Genomic DNA, 16,465 nt, shown 5'->3' on the forward strand with positions numbered 1-16,465 from the left:
TCAAATATGTAATAATTGGAAAAACTATTAACTCTAAAATATATTCTTACTTAATTTTGATTTTTATAAAAATTATTTTCACTGTGATTACATCAAAATTAATTTATTATTTTCTTTTAATTTTAAAATTAAAATTTGATATCCTAAATAAAGACAAAAAATAAAAAAGTAACGATTGGCTTAAAATGTATTGAAATAACAATATCTTTAGTTAATATATTAATCGTATCACATTTAAATGTACAGCCATACCTATAACGATAAGATTTGCCTGTGCATTTAAAATTATTATCAAATTTTCAAAATTACGTGAGATAAATGTATAAGTGTCTTTTACATTTTCACGTCCAATACGTATAAAGTATACAATAATACATATAAAGTCAAATTTTTTTTGGGTAATAATTTGTGAATATTTATTTTCTTTACTTACTTATAAAAACTTGTATTTATAATTATTGTAATAAATATATTTTTATAACCCATGGATTAAATTATTTAAACGATATCAAATCCGGATCAATGAATAAATAATATTTGAAAGAAATGCATCGAATTATATTGGTATAAAGTAGGTAGTGACAAAACTGGTTAAGTGTGGTGGTGTATATTTTATTATTTATTGGTAATTATTTTTGTTCATCACTTGCATAATTCATAAAAACGTAACTATTTTTTTAATTAATCTAACAATGATTCTTATAAAGTTAATAGTAATAATGATTATTATAATTATAATCATAACTGTATCAAACATTTTTTTTTAAACAACGGTCTTATTATATTTACAAAACAAAAAAATAAAAATAAAATAGTTTTAATAATAAAAGGACGTCAATAAACACTCGTCCTTTCGTATACATAACTATAGTAATTATAATAATCTAATATGTAACAATGTAATAATATGTATATAATTTTGCATCATATTGTCATGGGATATTAATGATCTAATAACATTCTTGTATACCCAAATTCTGGATACAAAATAACAGTTGAAATAATATTATCGATGTATATAAATTAACGCATAGTATTAGTTTTTATAACAGTTTTGAACTATATAATATTGGCAATACGGTTTCTTAGAAAAATATGTTCAAATGAAACATTGGAACAGTATAGCAATAATATTTAATGTTATGAGTAATAGCTATCGATTTCCATAAACGGAAAACCGTCGTAAATTGTTATTCTTGTGTAATCATTGTGTGTGTGTTGTGATCAATAATTTTGTCTACGAGCTTATACGTAAAAAAATATTGAATACGCGATAATATCTAATAATTTTAATGCAGTTGTTAGTGAATAACATCATAAAGCAGAGTTTTCAAACCTGCGAGACATGAACCGGTGTGTTTCAGACGAGTCACGGAAAAAATATCAACAGCAAAAATCCTATTTGTATTATTCATACGATACGGAATTGGAGCATATTTTTTGATAAGACTTAGAGTATAGTTTACTTTATTTTTCAAATTTAGAATTAAGATCGAATTCATTTTTATACTTATTTTAAAATCTTCATTAACACTAGCTAATCTGATAATTAACTCCTTGATCATAACTGCAGAATTGAATCACTAGGATTTTAAATAGTTAGAAAAGGCTACGTGTCCATTGATGGTTTGAGAATCCCTGTCCTAAGGTGGTCTATAGTTCTAAAGATTGCGTAAAAGCAGACTTCGTTGGTTCATTCTCTGCAACGAAGATATTTGCGATTATGGGCGTTTGGCTATGCGATTTCCTACACTATGTTAGGTACACGTTTTCGTTTCACGACGGTTGAGTCATGAAATCAAATCTATATTCATATATGCGAATGTGTATTTTAAGAGAAAAAAAGTTGAGCGTTTTTTTTTTCAAACAACTTTATATAAATATGATAATATATAAATCGGTTTTTCCTATTATAAACACTATAAAATAAAAAATAAATTAAATAAATTAAATAAAAATATTTCTTAATGGAAGACAATATTTTATTAATACGTATATGTGTTGATTAAAATATATAATATATTATACTACAATGCATACTGCGTTTATTACAGCACAAACTTTGCGCGGGAGTATTCATGCGGACATAAACAGTTTGACGAAATGGTTTCTTCAATTTTATTTTTATTTTTTTTTGGTTTTTTGATCTTGTGTGATTATAATCTGGTGATTATATTGACTGTCGTATTAACCGTAAGTACATAACAGTATTAATATTATATACAAATAAATATATACAGCTATAAATAAACATATTGTATTATGAAACGAACAAGGAGAGGATGTAGTATATTCAATATACCTTTGTCCAGTAAGAACAGAGAGGAGGAATGGAACCTGATTTTGTAAAATTAAGGAGGTCTGCACACTTAGTATTCCAAGGTGTTATAAGGAATCATTTAAATCATGATATACAATTTTCATAATTATTGAGTAAGCATGAATCAGCTAGTGCAAAATCGCTAAAAATTATTTTTTTAAAATTCAATTCAGATGTTTTTCAATAAAAATAAAACAAATTCCAATTCAAATGACTATTCATTGTTTTACTGATGATAATCATAAGTTGTCTTCGATTTAAAATAAAACTATTCGATTTTTAAAATTCCCTTATTTCACTCAAAGTTTAAAAAACAATTTTTATTTATTGGAAAAAAATTCACACAAGTAAATGTACGTTTCACTACGATATCAACGTTTTAATAAATATGGCACAAATATTTCTATTACAAATTTCTTTATTAATTTTTTTTATGGATTCCATTGGATGTTTTTCCTTTCAAACTTCATGGATAGTAATGCTCAGTGACTAAATATGTTATCGTGTTAATTTGCTTAGATTTTTAATGATTAAAAAAGAAGAGTGGTTAGCTCATTCCCAGATAAAACGTAAGAGTATAATATTATTGTGATTTTAAATAGCATCGACGAAAACACGAAACATTCGGATTTTCTTATATAATGAGAATGTAAAAAATAAGTTTGGATATCCAAAGACAGAATATTTTACTATGAAATATCAACATTGACCATTGAAAGGATTATATTTTTAAAACTATAGTTTGACCTTTGAATTTAGAGTTTCGTACTGTACCCTAATAAAAACAAATAATTAGAATAAATCAATTATTTACGTTTAAATTTTCAAATTATGTATATAAATATTTATGAAACTATGTATCAACTGTCAATTAATGTTCGCAATCATTTTATTTCATTTGGTTGGATAACTTTTTTCGATTTTGGACGATAGCTCAGAAGTTATGAAGCAGTCACTTAATATATCTGTCATAATCACAAAGTTCGTAAAGAATAGGAACCGTTCCAAAATTATCTTATATATTTTATCATGCATTTTCTGATTCATCGGAAACCATTTTACAACCGTATGCATTTTTTATACTGATGCTATGAATCGAAAACCGTATACGCGCACGTGTTGTTGAAATGCAGGTAGTTATAATTATTTTTTTTTTTTCGTAAAACCACAACATTGTAATAATAAGTTAAAAATGGATATAGGGGCGATAAATGATAGAACAAAAAAAATCAACAATTATTGTCATTGATCAGGAATCGTGGAGTATTGTCACGGTGACAGTTGTCCGACCGCAGAAAAGATATCGTCGACGGACGGCTTGCGCTCACGTGCGGTCTCTCATCGGCACGCACCGGCCACCGGGACCGTTCTCGACCACAGTGACCACAGTAGCGCGAGGGTGGCCAGCAGCACGAGCGGCCAACAGGGGCACGGGCTCCGGTGGCCGGAATCTTTGCTGCCGTGCCTTTGCTTCTGGTCGTGGTGCCGCACGCCTCCGCCGCCGCCCCCGCCGCCGTTCTGGTCGGTCCGCTGAGGTTTTCTCGTGGACAAATGCTGTTCCTGTTGGACGCGACGCAGATCGAACCCGTCCGACGATAGCCGATTTTCACCACCACCGGAATCCGGTCCGATCGATTCTTCCACTGGCACCAAGTTCTCTTCCTCCGAGTTTGCTGACTCGTCGTCCTCTTCGTCCTCGTCTTCCGGCTCCGACGGCGATGCTTCCGTAGTGGTCGGTGCACTTGGCAAGTGCAGTTCTGCGAAAACCATGAAACGTCACTCGAGTATCGAAATCGTGTAAACACATTTTTTTTTTTATGCGAATTCTTGCATTAAATATATATAATTGTAATCTTTATTGTGGAAATGTCGAAAGTACTACTATTTCTGAATTTCGAATTTGACTCTAAGTTTCATAAAATCAAGACTTCTTAACTTTTAGATGTATAAGAAATGATGTAGATCGATTGTTCGTTTAATAAATATAAATATATTATTATGTGGTTGAAACATCAAAGTGTTATTTATCAATGGTATTGAAGTTGTGCCAAAACAAAAAGTCTCAAACTTTGTTATCGTAAAAATTATTAATGTTGTTACATTTTATTTTTCAGGTGTTATGGACTTAAAATGTTTCAAAATCAAATAAGCAAATTGATTGTAAAATATACACTAATAACTTGAACTGATATTATATTAAAAATTTTAAAATAAGTCATATTTGATTTGTATTATATTATGTATGTAACTGTTTCTATTGATAATATAATTATAGAGTTATTCGTTATTTAATTGTCATATTTTTGCAATTAAAATGTCCATTGTTCTGAGGAGAATAGAACGTAATTATTTGGATATTTAAAGGAATAATATCACTGGGGTAACTACTAAAAAATTATATAAAATATGATAAAAATAAATAATATAACACCACGCATTAAAAATGTCTCTTTATAACGTACCTTGAAGCCTTATAGATCCTTCGGCTTTACCCAAAGCGTTTTTGGCTATACACAGGTACCCGCCAAAGTCTTTGGGTTCAAGGCTTGTAATGGTAAGATCCATTTGCAATGAATATTCATTTATTGGAGTCTCAGACATTTCATACTTGACACTAGGTATGAGGTCACCTCCTGTAAAAGAAATACAATCATAAAAATAAAATTGTATTAAAATATAAAATATATAATATATACAATTGTATCCTTGTCTCTGAAGAATATATTGATTACTAATAATAAATTATAAATTGTTGTATTTTATTTTTATGGTACAACAATTTATAATTTATTATTAGTAATCAATATATTCTTCAGAGACAAGGATATGTTTTTTTTTTATTTCATTCAAACATTTGACTAAAATAATTTATATTTATTTGATATAAAAATAGATAGTATAAGACATTTATATTAATTTGTTTATAATATTTAAATAAATACTAATTTACATTCAGATTTAAAATGTAAGAGCTATTTAAAGTAGAAAATCTAATATTTAGCAGATTTTTTTTTGATTCAAATACGAAAAAATAAAAAATTTGATAATTATTGGACATTCTTTTTCAGATAGTTTTTATATTTTAAATCTAAGTGGAGAATATTATTTATTTAATTATAATAGACGAATTTAAATCGATTTTCTCAATGTAAAATGTTATGTATTTTTTAAATTAAGTGTTTCTATTTTTATATTAATATAATAAAATAAACACGACAACTATAGTAGCAATTTTTAAGTCTGTATTTATATAAATGTAATATTTATTTAAATTCATATACATATATATATATAGACAGTCGACTCTCGATAATTCGAATAAAAACAATGCATTTAAGTACACTCGGTAATTCGAAATTAAATTTTGAGAAAACTGGCCACTAACACTTAATAATTCGAAGTATATTCACCAAATGTATTTTATCTGTATTCTTATAATATTTTTATTAATAATTTACTATACAATCGTGTAGAAGTTTAGATTATTATTGTCGATAACTATAAAATATTATCTTAAGAACCTTATCGTTTTATTTCTTAATCGTCTCTAATAGTAATTTAACTCGTCGAGTCGTCGATAGCCGTCAGCCGAATGTAGTTTTATTTTAGTTTCGTTTGGTCGGTTGTAAAGTAAAGTTCTTGTGATGAGTGCGTCTAATTCTAAAAAATACAAATCTTTGACAATTTTGAAAAAAAAAACAATTGATTGAAGCGGTTGAAAGAGGTAACAAAAAAAAAACCGAAGTGGCTAAGACATTTGACTTTCCCTTAAATACACTGTCAATGATTTTGAAGGACAAAAATAAAATCATTGCTGCGTCATCAAGCGGTGGTCGGAAACGAAACAGTAAAGGTGAGCATCCAAAACTAGAAGAGTGTTTAGTACAATGGGTTAGGCAATGCAAAGGGCAAAATGTGCCTGTGAGTGACCTCTTACTCAAAAAAAAAGCAAAATCATTCGCCAAAGAGTTGGGCATCAAGTTTTTCTCAGCTAGTGATGGATGGTTAACGAATTTTAAGAAAAAAAAACAATATTATTTTCAAAAAAAATTGTGGAGAAAGTTCTAGTGTTAACGATAACGTGTGTTCAGAGTGGCATCGTAAACTTTCAACTTTGTTAAAAAATTACGAGCCACGAAACGTGTTCAACACAGATGAAACCGCTCTATTTTTTAAATGTCTACCAGATAAAACTTTCACCTTTAAAGAAGAAAAATGCCACGGTGGGAAATATAGTAAAGATAGGTTAACGATTTTACTAGCAGTAAACATGGACGGCTCCGAAAAGTTAACTCCACTCCACATAGGAAAAGCTGGAAAACCTAGATGTTTTAAGTGCATACGTTCATTTCCTATAACTTATCGTTCAAATAAAAAGGCATGGATAACGACAGAATTATTTAATGGGTTGGTTTCACTCAATGAATACATGAAAAAATAGGAACGCAAAATTCTACTGTTTTTAGACAACTGTGCACTTCATAATAACCCCCCACATTTAACGAATATAGAACTTCAATTTTTTCGTTTTAATACCACATCGAAGTTGCGATCACTCGACCAGGGTATAATTAAGAATTGTGAAACTTTTTACCGTCAAGAAGTTGTAAAGAATGTTTTGGAATGCATTGAAAGTGAACAAACGCCAAACATTAGTGTATTGACTGCTATGATATTTGTTGATAAGGCATGAAAAAAAGTAGCTCCTTCTACGATACTCAAGTGTTTTAAAAAATTGAGATTCACCATAGAAATTCAAAAAACAGAAAACGACCAGTTGAATATTGAATCGATACAATGGAATTCCCTACCAACTCAAAAAAATATATCTTTCACTGATTATGTCAATGTCGATGAAGATGTTGCTGTATGGGGAGTCCACTCTGACGCCGAAATTTTGAAAAATATATTAAGCGTTGATGGAGACAATGAAGATGACATTCTTGTGACTTTAAAAGAAGCCAGTTCATCCTTTGAAAAAATACGAAATTTTTCACTCCAGTTAAAAGTCACTGTTGATGTTTTTGATACTTTATTTACTATGGAAAATACCATTGAAAAAATGAAACTGAAGGTAATGAAGCAGAAAATCATTAAAAAAAAAATAAAAATGGTTTTTCAAAAAATATTAATCTTTTATAATAATAATAAATGATTAAAAATGTTAAAATTAACAATAAATAACTCTAAAATGTATCACCTAATTTACTGAAATAATTAATATGTATGTATGTACAATAATAAAAAACAAAATTTTTTTCTTTACTCTCTATAGTTCGGATTTTTTTGCTCTCTTGTAATTTTCGAACTACTCAACAATTCGAACTCTCGGTAATTCGAAGTTTTTCAACAATCCCGTCAATTTCGAATTATCGAGAGTCAACTGTATATATATATAGCAAAAATATATTTATAAAAGTTGAATTTCTTTTACACGGGTACAAGTATAATAAATACATTAATAAAAAAAAAAGAATACATGTACAACTGCATTTATATTATATAAGATAACGAGTAAATAATATAAAATAGCGATATTTTCTAAAATTAAACTTTTAGTTTAAAGAATTACGTTTCTCTCAAGTTTTACATTATGTATTAAATGTTTCAATTTAATGAGGCTATAAAAGGAAGGAATATGTCCGTGGAATATAATGTATAGAAGTAGTCGTAATTTATTACGGTAAAAGACTTTTGTGCGAGAAAGGAGTTAAAATTATTTGGATTACATGTAAAATGGAAAAGTAAAAGATGAGTAATGACTTTGAAGTCATCAATGAGTGTTTAAAGAGTACCTACTATTACACTTGTATTTTTAGTTTTTATAATATTATAATACCTTATAATTATGAAACCATTCACCACCATTCACGGAACATTAAATATTTAAGACTCTATCTCAGTAAATTTTCCTATAGTTAATAAAGCAGTGATGTTACTTGGGTGGATATTCCACAGAAGAGATATTATGATTCAGCTCTATATATTGTATAATTATTGTATGTGATATTATAACCTTTAATTATAAAATATGTATACTTATATTTGTAGATTTATGTTATGGTTGATGCGATAACTAGTCAAACTTAGAAATAACTTATACACAGTTCAATAGAGACAATTTATACAATTTATTTGTTGTAATGGACAATAGTTGAAAAATAGTAGGTATCTTTTTCATTTTATTCTAAGAAATTTATTATTTTTAGAAATCGTTTTGTTAATCTATAATAAAAGTGTAGTGTAAAATTTGAAAATAGTCAATATAACTTTTTCAATTATTCGTTAATAGTATTTACGTTCTACTGAAAAATTATTGAAGATTAATATGCTCGAATAATTTAAATCAATCTCGAAAATCAATAAATAAACATTTGATTATATTTTTTGAAAGTGTTAATACTTACTATTAAAAAAAAAAAAACTTTTGTTATTATAAAAACTAAATAGGTGTGTAAAGATTAATGAAATACTACGGATACGACATTCTTTCGTCCATTTTAAATATTTTTATTTCAATTCACATTTCTTGAATTTCATTTAAACGATGGTTTGTAAATGTTTTCCCATCAACTCTTATTGTTCAAAATTATGAAACTCAAGACAAAAAATAACAATTTGTTACCAATTATTTTTAAGTTTAGTATTTTTCATGTCGAAATCTATTTTCTGTAGTGTTTAAAAATAATAAAACTATTAAGTGGTTCTTGGCGTGACACGGAATGCGAGAAAAATAATAAACTTTGAAAATCTCTTTCACATCAAGTAACTAATAGAATTAATACGTCATGGAAAACACGTAATTATGTATTTCAGTGGTTATTAACCAGTGTTCCATGAAAAACAGAAGCTCTGTGAACTTAAAGAAATTGTTTTGTAAAAATTTAAAAATTAGTGAAAAATAATAATCTTTTTTTAGTTTTATCTTCTATAAGATTAGACACATGAGTATTTCCGGTTGGGTCAAAGATTACAACGAATATCTTGTTTATACAAGTACTTATTATAAATTTATCAATTTTTATTACTACGTAGAATAATTTTTTATATGAAAATCATTGATTGTACTTTAACATCTGTGAAATTTTTTTTTCTCATATAATTTTTTCCGTCGACTTATAATTGTAATGTGTATATCATACATTTTATAATTGTATTGTATTGTTCTATCCAAAAAATATTTGAATACTGTTTTGCTTTACGAGTGTACCTATTACACGTAAATATTATATGACTTTTAGCTTTCCATTGTTCTGAAAAGTTTCCGTTGGTCTCCATTGTTATTTCTAAGTTTATCTTACGTATGCGTTAAGAATTCGATCGTTTACGATCATTTTCTTACTGTATTAACTGACCGTTTTTTCCATCATTCGTATAATAACCGTTAACTGGTGTCTCGATTAAGTACCCAACTTAAATCACATAGATAGTTTTAGATGATTTTAGGTTACACCGGAACCCGTGTTAAATGTATCGGATGGCCAGGCCTAAATGTGTTGCGAAAGTCACGGGACGAAAAACACAACACGGGTAGTACTATGCGCTTCGTAGCAGTAAGTCGGGGATAAAAAAAAAATGTTCCCGAGCTAACGCACACTATATGACCGTTGTGGTCACGATAAAGGATAATGTGTTATCTAAGAACGTTCTTACAGATTTACGGAATGTTATAAAAATTGGTTGAGACCAAGCGAACGACTACTGTAACGTTTCCCAAATGTTTTGTTATTAGTTTTCGTTCGTCGGTTTGTCCACATACACACGTGACCTTACGAAATAATTGCCACCCACGTGATTGCCCTCTGCCCTGCTAATGATCTTAACAGATTCACGGTTATGAATATTGAAATTACCATGAAGCGTTCGCGTTTACAATTCGCTTTTATTAACAAATACAGTCGGGCGTGAATACTTACAGTTGTTAATGGTTACTATATTATTAACCTTCGTTTCTACATTTTCTACGTAATTAGCTAAGTATACTCTTTAATTGATGCTAATGTATTCAACATTTATAATATTTACGCCACGATTGTTCACATTGTTCATTTGAAGAGTCAAGTGCATAAGGTGTATATTGGTCTAAATGATTATATTTTGCTTGTTAAAAACAGGTTTTTATTTATTGACTATTGTTATTATTTTTAAACTTAATCCGGTAACTATTTTTTAGAAGTTGAATTAATTGTATGTTTTCTTAAACGGCGATCATTGGTCAATACTTCATTTCTATGTTAACGAAGAAAGTACGATGAAAAAGGTTAGGTTAGGCGAGTGACACGTTGAAATTGACATATTCAAATGCTTTTATACCATTATACTGGATAAAGTATTAAAAAAAAAATAAATAAAAATACCGTTTCAGAATATTCAGAAGTCAATATTGCTAGGATTTGGTAAACACGATTTCCATATAGACTCTGTGAACGTGATTTTGAATACGAGTTATTTTGAAAGAAATCTTAAAATTTCGCTGATCGGTTTATCTGTCAGTATCAGTATACTCTTTGTGATTGAGTATTTGTCGTATTCCACAGTTATACATGTCCTCTACATCAATTCAATTAAAATGTTTATTTATTGTACATCACATTTGCTCATACGGAATTCCAATGTTTTTCTTCTAAATCTGGAATAGATTTGTACGATTTACATTCACTTTTCAACATTGAAAAATAAATAAACTATAGGTTGGAGCGGTGATCGCATTTATTACAAGTTTTAATATTATACCTAATAACAGGCAACAACAGATTGTAACAAATGTTCGAAGAATACGCATACGTCACACTTCGATGGAAACAAATAGATTAGGGTAGCAGCTTAGGGTTGTTCCAGCCGAAGAACTGGAGAACAATTTAGAACTAGGTCTTCTAAAGGAGGACCAAGGGGAGCTTGACATTTAATGGATATGGTAGATAGAATTGAGGGGGGAAGAACGCCTGTAAACGAGGGGATAATGTTACATGGTAAATGGCTTTGGATTCGTGCGAAAACACTTATTCGTGTCGTTATCGTTCGGAAAAGCCTCGGACGGAAGAGGTAAGCGTATAACGAGGGTGCAAAGGGTGTGGTCAGACAGCGGTGAAAACGCAGATTTTATGATCGCGAAGACGGCGAAAACCTAGTACCTATGTGTCGTCGAAGCTCGCACGTCCCTTGTAACTGCTACCCTTACAACATAATGCACGTCTTTACTACCACCACCGTCCTATGGAACACGGAAATATGTACTTCCAGAAAACAGACAACGACAAACCATGGCTATCACCCCCCTTACAATTGGAACGCGAAAATATTGTAGGGATTTGTTGCTCACCCCGTTCGCGGAATAAAACGTAGGCGCATATGATTGTGCGTGCATTATGGTGACCGCGACAACGATGCACAAATCCCGTGCAAGTAGTTAAAGTGGATGAACAGACGCACACATATTATATTTATATGTACGTTAGTATCTAACGCCATCTAACCATACTGTCTAATGGTTGAAATATCCACAGAGAAACCGTAAAAAACAACTGTAAAAGGAAAGTTTTATCGACAATGACGACAACGACTACATCCACCACCATCACCACCACCACCACCATCAAAGATCGCCGCCAACGCTATAGGGTGGGCAAAGGATTTTCCCTGACCCTATGTGGTTTACGTTCGCGTAATGTTATTTATTTCTTGCTTGTGGTACACGGGCTTAACCAAGGATTTCGTAGATAGCCATCGTTTTCGGACCGATAGTTTGGACCGGCGAAAAAATTCTAAATTCATTAAAACAAATATATATTGTTTGTGTATTACATGTACTTACTTATTTAAAGTAATTCTCGTAAAAGGAACTATCTATATGTCCAACAGCTGAAAGATGTGTAAACGGTAATTTTAATTAATTTTTTATTCTTTCGCATTCTTAGTATTATTTTGAATCGTGCTTCAAACATGGCCTTGTTTTATTCAGATCATCAGGCAATATTATTTGATTTATAAAAAACGTGTTCTATTTAAAATATTTAACATGTCTTATTTATAATTATTTGTAAGGTCAAAATGTTCTTCTTTACTGACCGTTATTGTTATTGTTCTATTTTACTTCCACGAAAACAATGACCAAGACTTAAAACGTATTTTACTTTAGACTATACGTGACGCATTTATTTCTAAATTAAACTAATATATAATGCTTGTACACCGTTTGCTTGGAATTAGATTGCGGTTTACTAAAAGACGTACTGAGAAATTAACTTTACCGCACTCATAAATGCGAAGTCTCATATGTCGGTGTATTGCAATTACTATTATTTAACAGAAAATCCCCGAAGCAGTGAATATTATAATACGTTCACAAGGTTTGTTTCTAATTATGCGGTTATATAATACTTCAGATCGTAATCACACACAGCATGATAAATACGAGTTTATTATCAATATAGGGATGTTTTAAAAATAAAAAAATAAGAGATTCAACTAAACGCAATTTAACAGTAAAATATATTTGTTGTTTAACATTGTAATTAATATATTGTTATTAAACGTTCGTTGTTTTCTAATATTTTATAGTCAAATAAACGCAGAATGTCAAAACTTTATTAGCGTGAATATAAATTTAAGTTTTTATTTCGGCTTTTTGATTTACGCAAATGGATTTTTGAGGTTGAAATTAATTTTAATGTCAATGTAATCAATTAAAATAACTTAACCTATTCGTTAGTTATTATTTTTGACTACATTTACTAGCATAAATAAACAATAGAAGCATATGGTTTGAAATATCAGTAAATTGGGTTGGATTAACAAATTATTTCGGTGCTCGACCACTTGATTATTATTATTCTATGATAAAATTTTAAATGCGTCATGGTTGTACGATCTCTAAGTTTTATTACCGTATATTTCACAATGGACTTAAATAGAACGGAATATTCATTTTTGCCAAATCATCGTTAAGAAATATCACTATATTGTCCTATTGCATAACAGAATCAAAGCGCATAATATTTGACTAAGATTAATTTTTACTATATATATATATATACAGTAAAATCCACTTAACTGGGACACATTGAGTGGTGACCTATTTTTTCCCATCATTCGATTGTCCCGATTAACCGAATAACTAAAAAACCGAAATTATTGAAGTGCATACATGTACATACATAATAACTTTATTTAAAAAATACATACATACGTACTTTATTTAAAAGTTACATATTATTATTATAATTAGCAACAGTTCCTATATTATAATTATTATTTAGTATTACTTATTATATCGAATTCAGGAATAGCTTTTTTATTATTTTTAAATCGACTTAGTATCGATTTAGAAGTGCCTATTAATTTTTTTAACTCACGAAGACTAGTATTATGAAGTTGAGCCTTCATTTTATTCAGTATAAAATTTTTTTCAATCAACGTTAACTTTTTACGAGACATAATTGTTACGTATTAACATTAACTGGGATCAATAAAAACACACATACGAATTACATACACATACACATACACAGAGACGAAAAAACGTGAACTAAAGTTTTTCGATTTTGTACGTAGGCAAGCCGACTCTTATTGTGGTAATAGAAGAAAAATAAACAAGGGTGCTCACATGGAGGGGTAGGGAGACAACCCCTCTAGCTTTCCAGCTATTTAAAATAATTATACCCAAATTTAATATCCCAAAATCCCAAAAATCATAATTGGTACCAAGATGTATTAATATTTATAGCTAGTTACGTTCAGCAATATGTGAGAATCGTTTATCCGGATTATGTATGTTAAGTTTACACAGAAAAAAAATCGAAGAACTTAATTTAATTGAAAAAGTTGTTGATAAATCTGGAAAAAATAAAATAAAATTGCAATTTATATTCAATTAGTTAATAAAAGTGTTTGATTATTAATACAAATTAATGCTGTTCCCCCCCCCCTGGATTTTCATCTGTGGGCGTTCTTGAAAATAAATGATTGAAATAACTGATATTACCTATATAATAGAGCTATAAATATTAGATAATTACAGTTTTTATAAGAAAGTAGATAATTTAGCACAGAATATCTAATTAGATGCTTTTATTTTTGTCCCTTATAACCAATGGTTTGTCCCAGATAAACGAAGTTAAATTGTCTTAGACGAATACATTTGTTTGATATTATGCCAATTTATCCCTATTAAGAGATTTTCCCCTATATGCGGTGTCCCAATTAAGCGGATTCTACTGTGTATCTATATACTAATAGTTCTTAAGATAATTCAATAAAAATAAATTACATAGCGAGATTAATAAACGTGACTTATATTGATCTCTTTTTTTTTTTTATTCTTCAAATTATGTTGAAGACAATTTCGACCGAATTTATACACTACTACCAGATACTTAAGTTGTTTCCGATAAAATATTTCATAGTATACATTATCATTAATTTACTATATATAGATAGATAGATATTGTTCTCTAGATGCGATTAACGGTAATTACTTTGGATTCTATCAACAAAAATCGACTTAAACAATAACAATCAAAGGTGAAATGCTCCTGTTGAAAAAAGATGATGCTTTTAAAATCATTAATGATTAGTTTTTTCGATTACGAGTACCACGAGTCATTGAGAGCTGAATTTCAGTAAGAATATAAATGATAACAAAAAAAAAAATTGAAATTTGAATCATGTTGTCTCTACTTGGTAGATTAAATATGACGCATCTTTACTCGTAAGACGAATAACAAATAAAGATATTGATAGAAATATGCCTTTCAGATTCATCTAAGAATCATTAAACATTTATGATTATTAATAAAATCATTTAACGAAAATATTAGATATTATATTTTTAAATGCCTGAACCACAATATAATCGTGTCGTTCATAGCCATAAAGAAATCAATGATTAGCGACTGGTGAATAATTCATAATTATTCCGAAGCAAAACATACAGGCTGAATACCGATCTATTGGGTGATTGTTCTATTTAGACAACAAAACGATTGAGAGCTATGGAAAATGTGTGTGTATCTGTGTGAATGTGTGCTTACGTGTGTTTGTACGAGTGTAATATCAATATGTTCGGTGACATTTTATAAAGGGTATTTTAGTTACGGGGAGGAGGGTAGAAGCTACTACAGACACCATGTCGTCCCAAGAACTGTCTTACCATTAATTTTAGCCCAGCTGTGCATAGCTTTCGGCGAAGTTTCAACATAACACTGAATGTGCACGTTGCTACCGATTGGTGCTGCTACCAGTTGGTTAGTCACCTTGATCATCGGATGAACTGAAACAGAAGAAATCAAGAAATCATAATTGCTTATAATGTTGCAGTCTTGTATTAAAATCTAATTCATTGGCACAGTATCCAATTTTAATATATACTCGTAATAATAATAATAAGAATAATAAAACAACGAAAACGGCCTATTTTAAATTTAAATAATGTATAATATTATTCATCTATTTGTACTACGATATGCCTAAATAACAGCAGATGATATTGCTGTTATAACTATATGTAATTATCCTTTAATGGACCATCCCACAATGCAACGGTAAACATATGCTTACGTACGCACACGCACACGCGCACACACACACACACACACACACACACACACACATATATATAGACGAAAAACCGAATTAATACCCTTAATGGATTTTCACAGGATCCATCCGCCAAGTGTTGCCTTTTTCGTGCGAATTCTAGGGTTGCAGTTTGTACACGTGAATTAATCGAGTATATGTGCGTGTGTATATTTTCACGTGCGTAAGCATGTGGCCCATACAAACTTCGTGTTTAAGGTTAATCCACCGGTAAGCACGTTAGTATTAGCGAAAAACTTACAGTGTATTTGTACATTGAATTCCTTGCTAACCGTCGGTGGTACGTTGTTTTTAGCTATACACAAATACTTGCCCATATCGGTCCGGTGCACGTTGCTAAGCTCGAGCGTGTCACCTTTTACAATAGCCGAATCTGAAACACAAAAATATTTAAGGAGATCAATTTTAAATTTTAATCCTTGCAAATAAACCGTTAACGCGTACGTATGTCTTTCGTTTGCTGTTGGAAGCGCATAATTAAAAATACAGTAAACAGAGAAAATCAAAAATGATTACTAAACATTTAGGATTTTTATTCCATATATTTTTTAG

At 29.6% G+C, this 16,465-nt stretch overlaps 1 protein-coding gene across 4 annotated transcripts in view; it reads right to left on the bottom strand.

Annotated features, from left to right (window-relative positions):
* Window positions 1-1,972: 1,972 nt before the first annotated feature.
* The window catches only part of LOC112693348 (lachesin-like), a 142,942-nt gene continuing 128,449 nt past the window's right edge, over window positions 1,973-16,465 (bottom strand). For all 4 annotated transcript variants that reach the window (XM_025568352.1, XM_025568353.1, XM_025568355.1 and 1 more), the window contains 4 exons: window positions 16,155-16,286; window positions 15,468-15,587; window positions 4,783-4,953; window positions 1,973-4,077 (listed from right to left, as the gene is read on the bottom strand). In XM_025568352.1, coding sequence (XP_025424137.1) covers window positions 3,659-4,077; window positions 4,783-4,953; window positions 15,468-15,587; window positions 16,155-16,286 — 842 coding nt within the window. In that variant the 3' untranslated portion in view covers window positions 1,973-3,658. The remainder of the gene's footprint in view (window positions 4,078-4,782; window positions 4,954-15,467; window positions 15,588-16,154; window positions 16,287-16,465) is intronic.

The sequence above is a fragment of the Sipha flava genome, unplaced genomic scaffold (assembly GCF_003268045.1).
Source record: "Sipha flava isolate LNK unplaced genomic scaffold, YSA_version1 85_pilon_pilon, whole genome shotgun sequence".
NCBI classification, from domain to species: Eukaryota; Metazoa; Arthropoda; class Insecta; order Hemiptera; family Aphididae; genus Sipha; species Sipha flava.